The sequence below is a fragment of the Pseudopodoces humilis genome, chromosome 3 (genome assembly GCF_049639895.1).
Source record: "Pseudopodoces humilis isolate 2021_Gansu_Grassland_sample_001 chromosome 3, ASM4963989v1, whole genome shotgun sequence".
Lineage (NCBI taxonomy): Eukaryota > Metazoa > Chordata > Aves > Passeriformes > Paridae > Pseudopodoces > Pseudopodoces humilis.
The window spans coordinates 63,607,137-63,628,100 of NC_142202.1; the positions used below are offsets into that span (position 1 = coordinate 63,607,137).

Sequence of the window (20,964 nt, forward strand, 5' to 3'; positions counted from 1 at the left end):
TCATAGCCGGTTTCCATTTAACACCGCCCGGGTGAGGTTTCAATTCTTTAAGTTGCACTGCCCTCTAGGGGAAAGGATCTTCAGCTGTAGCTCTATGGCCACGCCGCGAGAACAAAAGCCGTCCTGGCAAAATATTCTCCTTCGGTTTTGAAGGCTGAACACTTTGCTTCCTCCAAATGTTACGCTGATACTTGGTATGAGTTCGGCGTGAGTAGCACAAAGACGAGCGAGGCCCCAGTACAGTCACGTTTTATCTGCATTTTTATTCCCTTACATGTTCTATTTATCTGTGTGATGCCTTGCCTAAAGCATAAGCCTGTTTAGTAGTGAATCTTGTCCTGTCTAGCTCACCCTTCCTCTCAGGATCGGGGGTCAGGGACTCAAGAGACAAAATGGTTACCTCAGCTTTTCTGCTGGAGGTTAAAGCTTGTGTGGCCAGTTTTGGGATCCTCCATAAGGCAGCTCTGGGCTCTCTGCAGATCAGCTGCTCACTGAAGGAGCTGATCACAGTTGCTTGTGCAGACCATGAAACTGACAGGTGGTCTCTAGTTTGGAAAAATTACCATTTTCCAATAAAGAGCTGACAAAAAGGCAGGTTTTAATAAGAAGCTCCCTAATACAAACAAGAAAAAAAAGAAAAAGTTATTTCTGTTATTTGACTCCTGTTATTTTCTAAAAAGAAATAATCAGAAAGCTAGTCAAATAATGGACAACTATAATTATCATATTCATACAATCTCAAAAGGGTCAGAGGGAAGCAAGATATCACACTGGAGAAGCCATCTGGGGTATATATCTGGGTATGATTAATTCCACCTCCCTTCAGATGAAGTAAAACTGGTAATTTACAATATAATTTAATGCTGTCAGGTAACTGTATGACTTGAAAACGGAATAAAATTCCAGAACAGAAATTCCTATAGCAGATCTTTTATCCTTTAGAATTTCTTAGAAAAGATGTGTAGCGGAGGAGGAGCAGGACTTGGTTCAGTGAAGTGTATGTAATGCTTCAGTATCTTTCCACAGTTGATGCTGCAAATAGGATAGCAGGAATCAGACTGAATCAGAGAACAATGATGGGATTTTTTATTTGGAAAAAAAAGAGATCAGGTTGGTATGGAGAGAAATAGGTGGCTATGGCTATCAGAAACTCTCGTAAGGAAAAATAGCCCACTGTGAAAATTGTGGGAATACTGAAGAGGAAGAAAATAGCTAATGCAAAGTCACCTTTGAAGAAGATTCAGGGTTTCACAAAGGAGAGGGAATGGAGATTATGCATTCATCTCAAGAAGCAAGCTGCAATGTTAGCTGTGAGCTGATGCTGCGCCTCCAGAAACTTCTGGCTACTGTGGTGGAGTTATGTGGAAGATGAACACAGCACACTTCACTGGCTCTAATTAGCACACAAACAAAAGTGAATATTAAGAATTACTGTTGTGGATCTACTGGCTAAACTAAAGGTACTCCAAAATTTTTCAATGTCCACTAATTCTGTTTACTTACCTTTCAAACAAATAGCTATAACCATTTTATTAATTATTCACATTTTTTTTATCACCAGACAATTGCAGCCTTAAACTTTCAGCCGGGAAAAAAAAACCTTCTTAGCCATTTCTTTTCATGTTTGATTTTGAAAATATGATTGCCTTTAAAATCAATTACAAAGGACAGATTTACCAACATCCACAGATAAATCCGAGCCCAGCGTGTAGTAGTGTAATGACTGCATGTTAGTAAGAACGGAAAATTGCAAGAGACAAAAATGTTCTTAACTTGTAAAATGATGTATACTGCTAAGTATTTTATTTAAAAATCCAATTTCTTTACATATCCTTCTTAAGTGTTTAGTTTTGTATCTTAAGACATTTTACAAATGAAGGGGTTGTATTTTTCAGCTGAGATGGTATCCTTGGTATTATAATACTATTAAATATTTTTAATAAATATATGTATAAATATGTATTCTAATGTCTGTATCATTAAATGTATTACCTAAATTTTCTGGTCCTTGATTGATTTTTTAAAAAGATTTTTAGGCGCTACTTTTTCTTTTCAGACTTTAGGATTTTGGGTTTGTGTGCCTTTTTCCTTTTTTGGGGCTTCGTTCATCTGCTCTGATTAGTTAGGAATTTCTATACAAACTACATAACCCCAGCTAACATCTATGCACGCAGAGGGGAAGGGTCTGCACCTGCCCAGGGGTCTTTGTGACCCGTGACTTTTAGTGCTATAATGGACCTAGTTCAGCTACAAGACACATGGACATCAAATATTTTGCCAAGTTAATAACGTATCCATTGACGTGCATCAACACCTTGATTTACTACACCCTTAAAGTTTGTTAGTTCCCAGATGTGCTTGACTATCTGTTTTACTGACATACGACATTTTGATTTACTACATGCACAGCTTACAAGGAGCAAGCTTTAAGCTTTAGCTGCCGGATGCGCTTGGCTGCGGCTGCTGCCCGTTCCCCTGCCCAGCTCTCCTTTGCTGTCCCTCAGGCTGGCAGGGCCCGGCCCGGCCCCGCACAGCCCCGCCACATTCCTTCCCGGCAGGAGGCCGGAAGTGACGTGCTCGTGCCGTCAGAGCGGCCGGAAGCGCCGCTGGGAGCAGTAAACAAGCGCGTCGGGAGTCGCGGTCGCCGCTTCCATCTTGGAGGAGCCCGCGCCCACCGGGGACCATGGGCAGCGTCCTGGGCCTCTGCTCCATGGCGAGCTGGGTAAGGTGGATGCTGGTGGCTCGGGGGTCCCTCGCTGCCCGTCGCAAGCTCGGAGCCGGCGGCCGGTGCTTCCCCTCCTTCCCTCCCCACCGGGGCCTCGCCCGTCGCCTCCCGGCGCCTGTGTCACCCACCCGGGTGGGGCGGCTGTGGCGCTGCCTTCGCTCCTCCGCCTGCGGCACGGGGAGGCTGCGGGCCCCTGCTCGGGCCTAGCCGGGCTCTGTCTGCCCCGAGCGGCCGCAGCTCCCGCTCCGCCGGGCAGGGCTCTCTCCGCGCCGCGCTGGAGGGGGCAGGCCCCGCCGTGGTCCCCCCTCTCTCGGGCTGCTCCCGGGATCCCCAGGGATCCGTCGGAGCCGTTTTGCCGGCGCTATGGGGAGCTTTGTCCTTAACCCAGACAGGCCGGCCTGTCGAGCTGCTGGGCGCAGCTTAATCCTCCTTCATGTGCGGGAGGTGTTACGGTGTGCGGTGAAATCACCTCTCCTCGAACGTGTAAAGGGTCTGATGAAATGATTTGAACTCCAGCGTTTCTTTCGGGAAAATCAAAAACTGGCAGGTTTCCCCGATCCTAATATTTGTATTTAGTTCCTCTTCCTTACAAGGAAGAGGCTCAAGGCTTTGTCTTGAGCTGCTCCACCCTTTGTAGCATCTTTGTCTCGCCGAGCCATCCTTTCCTCGCGGTACAGTAATCCGTGGTGTGTGTCACCACCCTGCTGAGGGAGCACCGTCAGGTGATTTTTGGTCATGGGAAACAGTAAATTGAGATGGCATTTAAACTGTAGGCATTATGCAGGAAAGAAATGAAGTTGGTAAAGAGTCTTCAACTGAGGCATGGCTTTTTTATTTGTAAATGATATTTCTTTGCAAGTCTAGTCCCTGTCTATATTGACACGATAAAGTGGTTTGTGAGTTTTTGGATGTTTTAGATGTTTAGAATGTCAGTCGGATTGTGAAAATCTGAATTTTTCATACCAAAAATATTGTCCAATACCTGAATTAAATTAAATTACTTATTGTTAAAGATACACACACTTCTGGTGATAGAGCAAAACCTCATGTTTATCTAAACTCCTGTTTTTTGTGATACCTGAATGTATGGGCTTTGGCTCCTCTAATACATAGTGATTTTTAATTAAGATAGATGATCCATAATCCCCTCATCTCATGTACAAATTATATTAAATTATCATAGAATTGGAAAATCTGCATAAATTAACTTCCAGGCTGATTTGCCTGTAAATAATCAACTAGAACGCTGATAATATTCTTGTAACTAATTACTGTCAGGGTTTATTTTGGTCTCATTAACACTTTAAATACTACTTAATGGTTTAGCCAGCTAGGCTTTAATTACTAACTGAATATAGTTAACATTATTATTTTTAATTATTGTCAAATACTTCATGACATTATGACTATATAATTCAAGTACGAGAGTTAATATATATTGCATTTTCCAGTTCATAAACAGCCTTTCTGACACCTGGTTGGTGTTTGTAGTGTATGAAGAACCCCTTGGTCTTAATTGTTTGTTTCTCTACAGAGAAAATCAACTAATGGTCTGTTAGATAAAATGATTTGCATGAGATTGTAATCTTAATTCAGTCAGATTTACTGTGAGTAGTTAACCCCTGTCCCTTCCTTTAAAGTGCCCAAACAAATCGGGGTGGGTAGTTTTTGTTGATATTATTTTTCTCTTTCCCCTGATGTCTTTAAAGCATTAATTTTCTTTCCATATTTAAAACCACTGCTGATCAGCACTTAGAACCTATACAGCAGTTCTGAGCAGGAGGAATCTGTCCACGCTGGTGTCTAAGGATACGTCAGTACCAAGTGTGTTTGTGGCTCTGAGAAGGAAGCACGCAGTGAGGGTGAGGGAGCAGCTGAAGCAGGTGCGGTGGGGTTGGTGTGGTGCGGGCTGCGCCACGGCCAGCAAAGCTCCCATACCTGTGAGGACGCTGCTGTCAGTGTAGCTCCTCCGCAGGGCCACGTGTTGTGCAGTGCAGTGCGGTGCCGCTCTGCTTGAGGCTCCCGCATCGGGCCTCATGTGTGCTCGAGTCTCCTGGGCTTTTGTGGTGCCTTACTGCTCTGCCCTCCTGTGTGCTGATCAGGCAGTGCTTCAGGTTAGCATTTTTAAGAGCAAGAGGAGTCTGTCAGAGATGAAGATGGAGGTGAGGCCAAGGCTGTAAGAGCAGAGCCGTCTCACCCAGTCTTCTTCTCCTGACAGCCTAGATTGATAAGGCAGCGCCGTTTTCCCTCTGCTGTGTCTTGCCTCTATTGTTCTCATCTCTGTAACAGCTGAGCTGCTGTTTTGCTCCTTTAATATTCTCTGTCAAGGCAAAGATACTGATTAACTCAGTATCTTTACTCTTAAGAGTAGGGATGAGATAGCTAAACCCTGACTAGGCCCATCAGGGGCTTTTGCAAATAAGTAATTCAATATATAATAATTTAGTCATTACTCCAGTAGGAAGATTATGTTTGATATTAGAAACTTAGTCTGTGTGGATCAGAGGCAGTAACATTTGCTCTTGCATGATTTTTTGGGGTTTTCTGTCTCCTTCTCCTTCAATATACATCTTGTTACGTGTTCCTCATGCAATTTACACTGCCCTGGGGAATGAAGTGACTAGTTTAGCAGGCATGAATGAACCTGTCCTACCCAGCTGGCTGCTCCCAGAATAGGTGTGTGGGTTGTCTTTTCTTATTTTGCCTTAGTAAACACCATTGAGCTTACTAAACAACATTGACTTACTTTTCTTCAAAAATGTAAAGGGATATGAATTGGTAGGTAAGTAAAAACATTTCTGGAAGGTAATCGATTTTATTCAGTTGTGTCTGAGTAACTCAACTTCCTTATGGAAGGAAGTGAAAAAGTAATTGTAGAGTAACTTTTTGTCTGCATCTGTGACTAAGCTGAGTCACACCTGGGGAGTTAAGCTTTGATCTTCATGGTAGTATCTTGGTGTTTGTACTACTGAAATTTTTGTGGGAGGCGTGCTTTAAATTTAGGAAGAAAGTAGCACAAACTCACCCTGTCTCCTCTGCTGATGAGCTGAATTCCATGCGCTGAATGTTCTTTGGATTCTGTTCTTTTTGAAGTCTGTAACAAGTAGTTTTGCCGATAGTGTAATACTATTTTGTTGGAATTGTATGTATTTTATTCATTTTTGCCAGAGAAAGAGAGAATTGGACTGTGACATGATTCCTTGTGTAAGTAGTCAGCTTGTATAAATAGTGTCATTTATCAGTAAGTGTCTTTTGTTCAAGGATGTATGTGAATGAGCTGTTTAGGGGCAAAACATTTTAAAAGCTGGTGTTGGAGCTCAGACATTCCAGTGAGGTGTATGGACTCTCTTGAAGGACATTGTTTCCTGGTGAGGTGGAGACAGTCATCTTCATTTCAGCTACTGCAAGTCTCTCCTGTCTGTAGAAGCATTCGTGTTTCTGCTTCCCCTGAGGCAAGGAGCAAGTTGTTTGAATTATTTAGGTTTTTAATAAACAGTGTAACACTGGGATGCCTTACAGTAGTGTTTTTGTGACAGGTGCTCCTGTCCCCACATTTTCTGCAGCAGATGAGCCTAGTCATATATTCTGTTCTGCCAAACTCAACCTTTTACTCAACAGTATGTGTAAAAATATTAATGCAGACAGAATTTGTTCAAGAAAGTAATTTTTTGAACAGAGAACAGAGATGTTTTTCACTGGAAAGGTTATTTGTGTGTAGGAAATAGTGCAAGACAGTAGTACTATAAAATTCTGATACATTCAGAGACAATATTTGCCATACATTTCTTGCTTACGAATCGTAGATGGCCCAGATGGCCCAGGTGTAGTTGCTTGCAGTCGTAGAGCAGCCTCAAAGGTCCACCTGCTCCATCTTTTATGAAAAAGAGGACCTGGGTGAGGTGATCTGGTGCCCTGTCCAGTTGCATCTTGGAAATGTCTGGTGATGGAGACTCTACCATATCCTCAGGGTGGTTGTTGCAGGGACCGGTTGCTCTCAGTCTAAATAATTTTTTTATTATATTGAGGTGAAACCTCCTATAATCAACACTTTTGTATTATTTGTGCTATAATAATACTGAGAGGAGGAGAAGGTAAAAAGAAGCAATATAGTAACTTTTGCATCCTGAAATACTTATAATGAGAAACTGCCTAGTTTCACTGGTTTTGCAAGACAAATGTAATGGTGGAGTTTGCTAATTTAAAGATAATTCTGTATCATAGTGGAGTGAAAATTCTTGGCTTCTTGGGAAGGAACACCCCTGCCAAAAAGAACACAGGGAAGTTATTTAAAAGACGAAGTTTGTGGGTCCAAGTTGAAACTGTAAGAATGATAATCAGCCTCTTCTCGAGGGCTTCTCAGGAGGCTGCCAGGAGCGTTGTGACAATGTCTGCTTTTCCCAGCAACCCCTGGGGCTTTTCCGGTAACAGTGGACTGCTGGCATTTTTTTTTTGTCATATGACTAAACTGCTGAGAACTCTTTCTGACACGTACCAGTCATAATGTGTGATTGGCATGTTCTGGCCATGTGGCCTTGTTACTACTGTCCTTACATGACTTAGTGCCTCTTACGTAGTGATGAACATCTGTGGCTTTTGTCCCATGTGGGAGCTGTCCCTGGATGTGTGCTGGGGGAGAAGCTGGGTTTTAACCCTGTTCTGTATCTTTCTGTGTCAGGGGTAGCATGATTTGTTGTAGCTTAGAGAAGGGCAGTGATCACACATTTCGATTGTACCTTTCCTCCTTTGGCTAATGTTTACTTGTGGGACCTTGCCTTTCTTTTGCTTCACAGCTTGTCACCCAGCAAGTGGCAGAGAATTGTTCCCTGCTTCCCAGCCCTTCCCTGGTGAAATAGCTCCCTTTTTCTCTTCCCACAATTTTCAGTGTGAGAATTAAATACAGGTAAATTTTGTCCTGGTTTTTTTTTTTTTCCCTTGTAGTACAGCATTCCCATCCACTTTTGCTGTTGATATTTGGTATCAGTAACACATGTGCTGCATATTTGCTCTGTTCTTACTGTTTGTAACTTTTACATTGCATAAGTTAATTTTGCAGACTAGCATAATTTTGTGATATGTGAGTAGCTACTAATATAAAATAGTTTGCAACCTAAGATGGAGGCTCTGTCACCTTTCTTTTGTGTTTTGGAAATATTTATGGCCCCCGTAAGGATTGTATCCCATCTGTGCCAGGTGCTGAGAGTGTACCTACATGATGGTTGTGCCCATATCTTTTTCCTGTGGTGTGTTTAATCTCTGCAGCTGTGAACGAGAGGATGTAATTGCTAAAAGAAGCAACCCTTGCATGTCATTTAGCTGAAATGAAATAAAATTAAAGAGAACAAATGAGCCTGAATCCAGTCTTTATTTCTTCTGAATAGCTAAGTGATTACTTCTGGCATAGCACTAATTTCACTGTGCAGCGGCACATCGGGAAGTGCTGTTGTTTGGTGACTCCAACGTATGTATTGCAGTGACTTACTCTGCACCGGTGGTGGGATGCACAGGATGAGTCATTTTCCATCATAATATCTGATGATCTGTACAGCTCGATTAAATATTGAAATCTAGTAATCCAAAGCTTTTTAAATAACTCATGTTCTGTCTTTCTGTCAGATACCATGCTTGTGTGGAAGTGCCCCGTGCCTGCTTTGTCGATGCTGCCCCAGTGGAAACAACTCCACCATAACTCGGCTGATTTACGCCTTCTTTTTACTTCTTGGCGTGAGCGTTGCCTGTGTGATGCTAATACCAGGCATGGAAGAGCAGCTGAAGAAGGTCAGGTTATTTATTGCTAACGTTTTGGGAAGACCAGATGTCACAGATAATAGTAATTGACATCTTGAAAAGCATGGATTTTATTTGGAGATATGTCATTTTGCTACTAGCTGTGCTTCACAGTCACCGTTAATTCATTTGTAAGTCAAATAAAGAAATTGTGGGAAGATCCCTGTATAGATGAAAAGCACTATTTTGAGGTAAAGCCTCTTTAAATGCTTGGAGCAGAAAAAATAAAATTATGCATCAAACAAAAAAAATTATGCATGTGTAGTTTCAAATTAAGTGTTATTGAGATGTTTGCATTTATGGCACTTAATTGATTTGTATTGTAGTTGTGATTAAAAAAAATAACCACACTCTAAGATGTCTTCTAGTTAAGTTGTGCTGTATTAGTTAAAATTCTATTTTAAAGTCTGCAGTGCACAACAAAAATATTTTTCATTAATGTAGCATGTTTTCCTCCCAGGGAGTTAGGAAGGGTTTGTAGGATCTTACAGCTTATTAGCTATATGAAGATGGGATATAAAATTGGAGAGTGGTAATGTGAGTTACAGTAGAGCTTACAGGTTCATCGAACTTGGGTTGCATGTATTTCCGTTCTGTTTTACAGTCTTCAGTTTTTTTTCAGTAGATAGTAGTTTTGGTTAGACATGATTTTCATGTTTTTTTCCCCCCAAATGATTCATCTGCAAATTTGTATTGTAGGTTAGTACAGTTACCCCATTAGAGCTTCAGTGAGAGCCATGTTAGTCACCTAGGAAAGAAAATTACAGCCTTCTGGAGTACGATTTGACTTCTAAAAGATGTGCCTCATGTCCTGGTGGTGACTGGATAGAATATTCTCAGCTGTTCCATATGGAAGTTACGGATGCACCTAATTGATGGTGATGGTACTTTTTTGGGAAAGGCTGTGTCTGTTTTAAAGCAGGCTGCCACCTCTAGCTGTATTGTAAGCCCAGTAGTAATTGACAAGCCAAATTTCCCAGCTCTCAGATCTTTGATTATCTCTTGATTCACATCAACAAGGCAAAGCTGCATTTCTTTGAGACGTTCTGAAATTGCTAATTACATAAAAAACCTGTTAATAAAATCCCTGTCCCGTTCCTGGAAACAGTCAAGGTCAGGTGGGGTGGGGCCTTGAGCAGCTTGATGTAGTTGAAGACGCCCTTGCCCATGGCAGGGGGCAAGTCTAGGTAAGCTTTAAAGGTCTCCTGCAACCAAAACTATTCTATGAAAATATTTATTTTATTTTGCCTATGCAGGGTTTTTTTTCCTTGCATGGGTTTGATATTCTAGTTGGACTGTAGCTAATGATGCAGTCCTTCAATATCATTCTAACACTGTGAATAGTTATATAATGTTACAATATTAATGAATTGAGTATTGGAAATTTATTAATATACATTTACTGACAGGAGGACTTTTAGAGATGTCTGACGTGTCCTGTATTTATCACAGATTCCTGGATTTTGTGATGGAGGGTTGGGAACAAGTATTCCTGGTGTGCAGGGCCATGTGAACTGTGATGTCCTGGTTGGCTACAAGGCCGTGTACCGTGTGTGCTTTGGCATGGCCATGTTCTTCCTTCTCTTCTCCTTGCTGATGATCAAAGTGAAGAGTAGCAACGATCCCAGAGCAGCGGTGCACAATGGGTAAGGTGCAGAAATGAGTGCTGAGATGAGTTAGTGATTCATTTTTGTCTCATTCCACAGAGATTTTTTCAAGAAATAAAAAGATTTAAGAGCCTCATCTGTTCTCTGAGAATTATATTCCTCTTAACTTCGAAGTTTTTAAGACCTTTTGTTCTCTTCTGAGCAGTTTCTTTTAAAGGTTATAGCAGTTACACATATATGTCTATGTAGATGGATAAAATATCTTTTCTCTTTCTGCTACCTTTCATTTGCCCCTCTGCAAAAAGAAATTAGTTATGTATCTAGTTTCTGAGCTCTCCAGTAGATTTTCTTTAGTATTTTATTTTAGTTGGGATTATCAGATGGAAGAATATAGTGGAATTATTGTGTGTTGACACAAGCAGTAGTTTTCATCCAGGCTCTGCCTATGTGTAATGTAGCTCCTTGAACCAAGGCGATGTAAATATCTGTAAGAGGGAATGATGCTAAAAAGCCTAAAACTATTTATGGTGCCTAATCTTGGTGGTCACAGTGATTGCTTAGACTACTGCTTTTTCAAGGTGACTATTTAATAGAAGCTATGGACAGCTAAGCTATAAAGTTTTATTTTATATTCAGTATAGTAGGATTAAACATGTCTATCATAAAATGAGAAAAAGCTTAAAATTCTTTCTATAGGGGAAAATAAAATAATTAAGACTGAGCAGAATATTGCTTTGTTTACTTTTGGGTTTTTTTGGTCTAAAGAAAAAGAGAGTACTGTACTAAGATCAGTTAGCAACAGTAACTCAGTTCAGCCTTTCCCTCCACCCTGCTTTGTTCAGGCGAGCATGCATATTGCAAGCAAGGAAAAAGTGGTTCAACCACATTCTGTATCAGAGCTCTTCGTTTTTTGGTTTTTTTCAGAAAAAGGCACATGGTGATTTTACATGATGTGTGATGTTTTTCACCTAAAATTGTTCTTCAGTGTTTGGGATCTTCTTGATAACCTTATTTGGAGTTGCGCTCTCCAATACAATTTGGTGTATAATACAAATTTAGGTACTGATTATGCAACCCAAAGCAGTTTGCTCTTCTTAGCCAATCTAACATCAGCACTAGGATAAAAGGAAAAAATTGCGTTATTTAACTGTTCCTGGTAAAATATTTAATAACATTACTTTCAATGCTTCTGTAATAACTCCTTCCTTTAATAATACACGTTACAGTGAGCTTTATGAAAGGCTTTATGGCTTTTTATTTTTGAAATTGTGTTCAGTAATACTTTGAGATAGTCTTTTTGTCAGTGATCTGAAATATTCAAAATACTAGGTTTTTGCATATATGTATACTAACTTTTTCATGCTTGTATGCAAGTTAAGCCCAGTAATATGATCTAGTGCCAATATCTACCTTCTCTGCTTTTTTAATGGCAGTCAGAAGGGTTTCTTGCTTTGGGTTTATGAAAACGATAGAAAAAAAAACCAGTAATATCTGTGAGATTGTTGCTGGCTTGTACAGAATGCACAGCAGCTTTAGGTGTTATTTCAGATGACTTGTTTTCAGTTGTCGTATGGGGTAGAGAGTTAAGATCCCTTAAAAAAGTCTAGAATTAGAGATTAACTATATACAAACTTGAACCTATTCTTATTTCTTTAATTGAGAATGACATTGATTAAAAAAAAAGTGGATTCTAAAACTAGTTTTAGTGAGGTTTGTATTGCACTGTAAATGTTACAATCAGACTATATTTAGTCACTTCTCTGTATCCCAGGGAATTAGTTCATTTTGTTCTGTATTCTACACTTGTCATCTCACATAGTTCATTTCCATGCAACTGGCACTTGTTCTGCTGGTCTCCATCACCTGATTGTAACAGCCAGCAGGAAAGATTGAATTTTCTTCAAAGTATGGGAAGAAATGGGAAGGGAGAGAAAACTTGAAAAATTGGCAAGTGTTTGACATTGTGGGCGTGTGGTACATATCTTTATGCTGTTACATTCAGTTTTGAAGTGCATGTAGATGGCATCATGCCTGTTTTTGGAGCTGCCTGTCACTGGGATCAGAAAAAATAGTCTTCACCTTCTTAAAGTTTTGTTGGCATAACAGTTTGAAGTTCCCTATGCAGGGTATATTTATACAGTTAATATTTGGGATGACTTTGGTGTATTTTTGGTCAAGGATGCTCTCTTGTGTGCTTTCTGGAAACATCTGACCTATTTTGAAGGTCTGTGAATGCATATCTTTTACTGGAAGAAAAATTCCAATGACACTGCACTGAAACAGGGACTTAGAACTTGATTGTGTCTTTTCTGTGCAGGATAAATAATTTGCTTTTTTTTTTTGGTGCTTGTCTCAGTTTGAAAGACAGGTGCCTGCTAGGGAATGCAGGAGCCTCCCTCTCTCCTGAGTTTGGCCACTCTTTTGTTTTTTCTTAAGTACCCAATAGTTAGTTTCCTAGCAACTTATGGGAAAAAATTCCGTAAGTACAAAAGAAAGAAACCCAACCCCCAACAGTGATAAAGCCTCATCAGCTGTAGGCCTAAAGAATCTGAAGCTGGGTGGGAAGAACCCAGACTTTTGTATATCGAACTCATGTAGGAAGTGAACCAAGACTGGTGTGGAGCTCCAGCATATTTTACTGTCATTGTAAGCACCAATCAGATCTTTGATATTAAAAGCAGGAAAGGATTTTTTAACCCATTTTTCTGATACGCAGACAATTCAGTAATCTCATTGCTCTGGTTTAAAACATTCTTAAGAAGAAAAAAAATAGCTCCCATTTGGCCTAATCTATAATTCATGAGTAAGATACCTCTGGGAAACGTGTCAAACTGTCAGTCTAGCACAGTTCAAGCATAATTTTGGAAAACAAAAATCTTGGGCAGATAAAACTTTTATCCTGCTTCAAATGAGGCAAATTAAGAATGAGCAAATAAATAAAAACAACTCTTAAAGATATGTATTTTATGTGTGAATTATACCAGACTTAGCAGTTGCCTTGTGTTTTTTTATTTCCTTTTAGATTCTGGTTCTTTAAATTTGCGACGGCACTTGCAATTAGTGTTGGGGCTTTCTTCATACCTGAGGGACCATTTACAACTGGTGAGGGAATATTGTCTTCCTCTGTATCATGGTGTAATCATACTTAGTTTTAAAAGAAGTAAGTGCATGCTGGTGTCATACAGTTTTAATTGTACCTGTGTAACTGTAGTGCTTCTCTGTGTTTAGGAACACAGAGTAAGATGGGGGTTAAATCACCTATGGTTCTTAACTGGTTTTGTATTACTTCTCTTCTAGTGTGGTTTTATGTAGGTATGGCTGGTGCATTCTGCTTCATTCTTATTCAGCTGGTCTTGCTTATTGACTTTGCCCATTCCTGGAATGAATCTTGGGTTGAAAAAATGGAGGAAGGAAACTCAAGATGCTGGTATGCAGGTAAGGAGGGACTGTACTACAGTCAAGTTTCAAATTTCATTTAATGACAATCAAGTTTCAAATTTCATTTAATGTGCATTGTGTTAAATAAGTTACTCACTGAATAGTTCATTTTACCAGTGCTGAAAGGGCTGCTTCATGCATAAGTATCATTTTCTCAGATGTGTAGTTCAGCTCCATTTATGTCCTTCTGTTGTCAAGTTAAGTAAGAGGAAGCAGGGAGAGATGCAGCAGCCTCTGAGTAACAAGATCTATTCCCTGGGAGCAGGGCATGAGTTTCACACAGTCACAGAATGGGTGAGGTTGGAAGGGACCACAGCAGCTTATCTGATCCAGCCTCTCAGCTCAAGCAGGGTCATCCCAGAGCATGTGGCACAGGATTGTGTCCAGATGGTTCTTGAGTATCTCCAGTGAGGGAGACTCTACAACCTCTCTGGGCAATCTATTCCAGGATGCAGTCATACACAAAGTAAAGCTCTTCCTCATGTTCAGGTGCAGCTTTCTGTGCATCATGTTATCAGAGAAGTGGCAACTGCAGCTTTTTTTTAGTGTGTGTTGGTTTGGTTTGTTTTTTTTGTTTGTTTTGATTTTTTTGCAGGCACAGGTTTTGTTATCCCTTTTGTGCTGATTAAAAACAAATTAATGTCTCAGTACTTCATGTTGAGTAGAATGATGTCAAACAATTGTTTTTCTGCTTGGCAGTCAGTCATTCTTCAAAGGTATATGCTGAGTGAAAGGCGAGAGTAGTGGAGGAGAGTACAAGTCATCTCACTGGAGAAACGATATTTTGATGAAGTGTTTCAGATGTGATAATTTAGGTGTTTCAAAAGACAGCATGGCCTGTCTTCATTCAATGGCCACTTCTTTATTTAGTGTTTTTACTAAGATGTAATTTGGAAATGAGATTTTGTTTTAGTCTCTGTTGGAGAAGTATTTCTTCAGTTTCTTTTTTAAGCTCTTAGCCAAAGTGTGTGCAGTACAAATGTGTTCGTTTTTCCTCCTTGCTCTCCTTGGTTGCTGTTAGAGCAGTGGAGAATCAAGCATGGTTTCAGGTTTCCCATGTTTCTTTGTAATACTTCACAGGCTATTTGAGAACTTCTTTTACGTTTTAGTGCCCAGAACTCTCATTGTATATTGTATACCACACTTGATAATTATGCAGTATTATTCCAGTCTTAATTGTCTCTTACTAATCAGTTTAACTATCATTTTGTTTCTTCACAGCTCTGCTCTCAGCTACAGCTGTCAACTATCTGCTGTCTCTAGTAGCTATTGTCTTGTTTTATGTTTATTACACTCATCCAGAAGGTTGTTCTGAAAACAAGACGTTCATCAGTGTTAATATGCTCCTGTGCATTGGTGCTTCTGTAATGTCAATTCTGCCAAGGATTCAGGTACCGTTTTAATTCTGTTGCCTCCTGTGTTACCACAATATAATTGTGCCTGCAACTTCTGATTGCCTAACTTCCCTGTTTTGTGACTCCTTTGTGTAGGAATCTCAGCCAAGATCTGGTTTGCTGCAGTCTTCGGTGATCACAATTTACACAATGTATTTGACTTGGTCTGCTATGACCAATGAGCCAGGTAAGTGTAGTAGCAATGCAGAGCTTTTTGGGTAACTGGTTCAGCAATAAATTGTACTTCTGCCTCTTTTTCAAGGCAGCACTAGAACTGGGAAATAGACTGTTACTTACATGTGTTAGGGCTCAGCTACCTGCCAGGAGCCCACTCTCCTAAGGGATAGGAAGGGATGGGCAGCAGTGAGAGAGGGCAGGGTCTGCGTGGCTGGTCCAGGCATACTCTCTTGAGGGGGAGAGGGAAGCAGAGTGGCACTTCTTCCAGGGTGTGCTCACCTTTTCTTCCCCCTCCCCCCAAGCCATGCTCCCAGCAATGATGTGGGAGGTATAAAATAGCAGCCTGGCCTTGCCCACACATCTCTGAGTTCCACCCCATCTGCAACCACAATACTAAGGTAATGTCTTTTCCCCCTGCTTATATGGCATGTAAGAATTTCTGCTCTTTACTGGCAGAACTGCAGTATTCCAAAACTTATATTTTGCAGATAACTGCAACTCCTCTGAGGGGTCTAGGAGTTTCATCTCTCTACCAGTTTTCATGTTTCTTGGGTGACCAAGATGCTACTGATTATATTTTTCCAAACTGAAGGTTTATAACAAGTATTATTAAATGTTGTCAGTTTATTGTGTTTGGAAACAGTTGAATATCTCTAAAAATAAGTGCAGAAATTCTGTGATTAAAATAAATCACTGGATGTTATTTTAGTGGTTTTAATTGAGTCTCTGATGCTTTTATCTTAGTTATGGACAATCTTCTGTGCTTCTGTGTCATGGAATACAAGAGTCATCTAATTCAAGCAGTGATTATGGGAAAATAAGATTGTCTACTATTTTCAGCTGTTTCATCAGTGTTACCTGTGGATGCTGTGGGTTGGGAACCACTCATAATAAAAAACTGAATTACTGGCATTGTTTTCCAATTCTGGGATGACTTGGGTACCCCATCTATAGAATGTTTGTCAAAGTTGTTTTCTAGCAGTAGAATTTCTGAAGTTTATTTTGCAGAAATTTTGTTTTGTTGCATCTAATTATATGAGATGGAATAGTAAAGCAGTTGATGCATCATCTTACAGAAGTTCAGAATCCTTTTATCTGCTTGAAGAGACAGATTTTTATGCCATATATACTGTCATTTCCCTGCTCTGGAGAGGTTCAGTAGGCTAAAATTAGATTCAGATTTTATTTCAAGACTACCACAGTCATGAAGATCCTTTCCATTTCTGTGCATTCAGCATGGAAATGTGCTATTAAATATTTGTCCTGTTCTTGTTTCATGTGAGTTCTAATGCAATTTCCCTCACAGACAGGCGCTGTAATCCCAGTCTGCTGAGCATCATTGGTTACAACAGCACCACCATTCCAACCCAAGGTCAGGTAGTTCAGTGGTGGGATGCACAAGGAATTGTAGGACTTGTTTTGTTCTTGCTGTGCGTTCTCTATTCAAGGTAAGATTCCTTTAAAAAAAAAAAAATGTATCACTTCTTATTGTTAGATATTACATTTATTTGGGTAACTGTACCATGTCCTTTCCTGTCAAATCCAGCATCCGGACATCCAACAACAGCCAAGTTAACAAGCTGATGCTGACCAGTGATGAATCAACACTGATAGAGGATGGAATGCCCAGGAGTGATGGCTCCCTTGATGATGGAGATGATGTTCACCGAGCTATAGATAATGAGAGGGATGGAGTTACTTACAGTTACTCTTTCTTCCACTTCATGCTTTTCCTGGCATCACTCTATATCATGATGACACTTACCAACTGGTACAGGTATTTACATTTGATTAGATGTTTTGCTGATAATGAGCATACAAGATGCCGTCTCTTGCTGTACAAGGAGGCACAAGTTGTGTGTTCTGGAATGTAGGTCTTGAGTGGGCCTTCTCAAGGGAAGTTACTGTTTGAGTTAACATTTAGGGAACTGTATTTGAAAACTGTAGCTAACCTTGTTCACAAGCGCCTATCATATTTTCTAGGATGATTTCTGTCGAGTCGTTCACTGAACTGCTGAAATACATCCTGCTGAAGTGAACAGGATAAAGTCTTAAATTATAAAACAATTAGAATTTAGTAAACACTATGCCCCATGTCTGGTATGGAGAGCTAGAAAAAGGACGTTATATCAATAGGTCACGGGGGAGGTGTTTCTTCCCATCTCATCAGCGCTAGTATTTCCTCCAGTTCTGGGGCTTCCCAGTATGAGAGAGACATGGATGTACTGGAGAGACTCCAGCAAAGGGCCACGAAGATGATGAAGGGCATGTGTGATATATGGGGAAGCTGAGAGAGCTGGGACTGTTCTTCTTGGAGAAGGCCTAAGAGGTATCTCACTGATGTATAGAAACACCTGAAGCAGATGTGCAAAGAGGATGGAGCCAGGACTTCTCAGTGGTGGCCAGTGACGTGCCCAGTGACATGGCCAGAGGCAAAGGGCACAAACTGAGACACAAGTGATTCCCTCAGAACATCAAGAAACACTTTAATTGCTAGGGTGACTGAGCACTGGCCCAGGTTGCCAGGGGAAGTTGTGGAGTTTCCATTCTTGGAGGTACTCCAGAGCCATCTTGGGGCAGCTGGATTTAGGTGTCCCCACTGGAACAGTGGAGCTGGACTAGAGAACCTTCAGTGGTCTCTTCCAACTATAGCCATTCTGAGACAGGGCTTGGTGGAAGGAAATTATCCTCACAAATAAAATAGTTCTGTGTGTGAACTGTTGCTAACAGCTTGATCAGATGTTCTTCAGAATTAAAAAATACTAATTAAGGTCTCTAGTTACTTGGCAGAGAACAGTTTGTATCAAGAAAGCAACACCAAAAGGTACTTCCTTCAGAAATAACTCTTAATAAATAGTCCTGCAGTGGATTTGATTTGTGGCCCTACTTGGGTCAGTATGACATCAATATGATCAGTTTGTCTAGATGGTGTCCTTTAGCAAAGCAAAATACATTCTTTGTATCTCTTAAGTGCTGTCTGTTTACTGCTTTTCTGCAGATTTGCTAGAAATTCCTTGTAATTATTTCTTCTTCTTGGCAGCTTCTCATATTGAGTATTTTTTGTGCTGCTGCTCTTTTTCCACCTTCTGTGACACCAACTTACAAGTGGTGTTTTTGTGCAGACTGGTGTGAACTGCCTGGAAGGAGGGTCCTTTGAGGTGTGAATTGAAAATGATCTCCTGTGAAAACAGTGGTGAAGGGTGGCTTAGAACACAAGTATGTTGTTGTATTGAAAAAAAATTGGAAATGATCCTTTTCCTTGGTTCACAGTCCGGATTCTTCTTACGAGACAATGACCAGCAAGTGGCCGTCCGTGTGGGTGAAGATCTCTTCCAGCTGGATTGGCATCGTGCTGTACGTGTGGACTCTGGTGGCTCCCCTGGTTCTTACCAACCGCGACTTTGACTGAGCTGTGCTGCTCTGGAGGGAGGTTGTGTTAGCACCACGTCCCTGAAACAAACAGTATTCTGGGTAATAGTGCGGGTGTAAATACGTGTGTGTGTGTGTGTGTGTGCGCGTGTGCTGTCCAGGTAGTATTCCCTGCTTTATCCTGCATGATTACCTTGAATCATGTCTTGTCATTTCATTAAATGACTTTTTCTAGCTGAGCTCAATGGTAATTGCGGTAACGATGGTTTTCATAGGATTACTCCTAGTTTAAGTGCTTTGGGAGCACGAGATGCAAGATCAAGAACTTTTGGAAGTATGGTTTTTCTCCTCAATTGTATTAAACGGTTGTAGGAAAAAAGTGCGAGTGTTAATTAGGGTAACCAAACAGTGCTAGGTCAGGCTTTGAAAGTAAAAGGGAGGGGCTGCCTTTGATGATCCCTGTTGCCTTGATTCCGAAGTAAGCCTTGAGTAAGTGCTGTAAGACTCAAAGTGGAGCACGTTGGGGTTCACTGGACATCTTGCATCACTTTTGCACTAAGAGCCAAAGTGATCTATGACCTTTCCCATGCTGAGGGCAGCAGTACCTTCAGCACAGATGTGAGAGGGGGAAACTTGCACCTGGAGCTGCAGAGGAGCCAGTCCAGTGTGTCCCACTGTACATAGGGGGACAGGCATCCTGGGGAGAAATATCCTGGTATCAGATGCTCAGAAGCATGTTTTTAAGGCACCTGTTTACAATGTGCATCTACATATTGTTATTGTTTTTTTAAGTAGTTTAAATGGCATAGCTGTGCTGTAATTTATTGCTGTTTTGTGTGCCACTTTCTTCTTGGCTAAGCTACAATCATGGAGTTTGCAAGGAGCCGAGTGGTGAAAGCTGTGTAAGCCCTTTGGAAGAATTGAGTATTGTGATTGAAAAAAAACAGTGGAGAGAAAGGAACACTGAAATTACAGTAACTGAAGGAGGGAGGTTTACATTTACTGAGGCTTCGACTGAAGCGTTTCTTAAAATATTTGGGGCTCTGAATCTTGAAATCTTTTACTGTATTAGGTATTTTGCTTGTTGTTCATTACCAGAGATGGAAGTTGAAATCTAGGCATAGTTCCTGTGCAGTTATGAAATCTTAAAATGCTTTTGTGCTTGCTGCTTTGTAACTGAAGTACATAAACTGCATAATTTCTGTTACTTGCTACAACTTGAGCCTAGAGCAGCCTGACTGGGAGTGACCCTGGAGCTTGCAGCAGATGTCATGCTCATCTCTTTCCATGGTGTTTGTAACTGTGACTTCCTGTTGCTATTCTCTAAGCTTTTATTTTAACTTCTGCACCTGAACACTGACATTTAAAGTCTGTCAAGTCCAACTTGAGACAGTAATAGAAAGATTAGTAAAGGCTTGTAATAATTTGGAATATGTTGTTACCTTATTAATAAATAAATTTGAATGAAGACGTCCCATGACTTTTGATGTCTCATGCTGCTGCCAGATCTGGCTATTGAAAGGGTTTGTGTAACCTTATCATCCCCTCTTCTGGGGATGCTTTGTAGCACGGTCAGGTTCTGAGAAAAGCTGACAGTGCTGCAGAGCACACCTGTGAGTCCCCAGCTCTTTCAGGTCACGGGTAGCCCCCCTGGCTGAAGTCCTCTGACAGTTCTGTCTTGTTGTGTCCCAGCAAACACAAACATGCCTTGCACCTGTAACTGCATTCCTGCTTCATCAACTGCTGCCACCTCATGGAATCGCACCTGTTTAAATTTGGGTAAAACACCTGAACACTTCTACTACAGCAATTCCTGAGTCCTGTAACAAAGAACAAGTTGCTGAATTCAGAAGATAAGCAGACTGCTCTGTCTATGGATTCAGCTCCTTGTACAAGTGGCCAGATTACTCTTTTGAGAAGAAATTTTGGATCTACTGCCCGAGTTGGGAATGTGGTTTTTGTGTTGCATGTATGAAGTTACAGAAACCCAGTTTCTGTCCTTGCTGAGCCTTTGTGCTAATTCTCAGCTGCAGTTTGGCTTACTGTTTATGTTGAAATCAGGAGCTCAGGGTGAGATGATTTGGTTTCATGCCCCCAGTGGGGCAGGAGCGGCTCTGGCTCTGTAGCACAAGTACACAAACTCACTGCAGCACCTGGGGCTTCCATGAGTGCAGCAGTGGACAAACACCTCAGGAGGAGGGGTAGGGCTCCTCCACTGGAAGGAAAGTGATGGGGCTCTGCCACAGCTCTCAGTAACAGCTCCAAGAGAGAACAACACCCTTTTGTGTGCTACTACTGGAAAACAGTTTGCTGCATTAGACACTTGTTTTGGAGGCTTATCAATAAACCCTTCAGGCTGGAGATAATGGAACTATTTTCCAGGTGCACAGCAGACCTTGCACAGCTACTATGATAGGAAAATGAGGCTATTAACTCCATATCCACCTGGCACACAGAATAAGAGAGAAAC

At 41.0% G+C, this 20,964-nt stretch overlaps 1 protein-coding gene across 1 annotated transcript; it reads left to right on the forward strand.

Moving 5' to 3' along the window:
- The first annotated feature begins 2,574 nt into the window (after window positions 1–2,574).
- On the forward strand, window positions 2,575–19,962 carry SERINC1 (serine incorporator 1). The gene is made up of 10 exons (XM_005518323.2): window positions 2,575–2,722; window positions 8,339–8,500; window positions 9,962–10,155; window positions 13,139–13,218; window positions 13,414–13,551; window positions 14,776–14,945; window positions 15,045–15,135; window positions 16,432–16,573; window positions 16,672–16,902; window positions 18,396–19,962. Exons 1-10 carry the CDS (start codon window positions 2,684–2,686, stop codon window positions 18,532–18,534), a joined length of 1,386 nt encoding a protein of 461 aa, XP_005518380.1. The 5' UTR covers window positions 2,575–2,683; the 3' UTR covers window positions 18,535–19,962.
- The last annotated feature ends 1,002 nt before the right edge of the window (window positions 19,963–20,964 follow it).

Bases quoted from the DNA above. Each gene is read 5' to 3' on its own strand.
- SERINC1 (XM_005518323.2), top strand. From the start codon at position 2,684: ATGGGCAGCGTCCTGGGCCTCTGCTCCATGGCGAGCTGG. The intron at 2,723-8,338 runs GTAAGGTGGATG...TCTTTCTGTCAG, and splicing joins TCTGCTCCATGGCGAGCTGG to ATACCATGCTTGTGTGGAAG. The intron at 10,156-13,138 runs GTAAGGTGCAGA...ATTTCCTTTTAG, and splicing joins AGAGCAGCGGTGCACAATGG to ATTCTGGTTCTTTAAATTTG.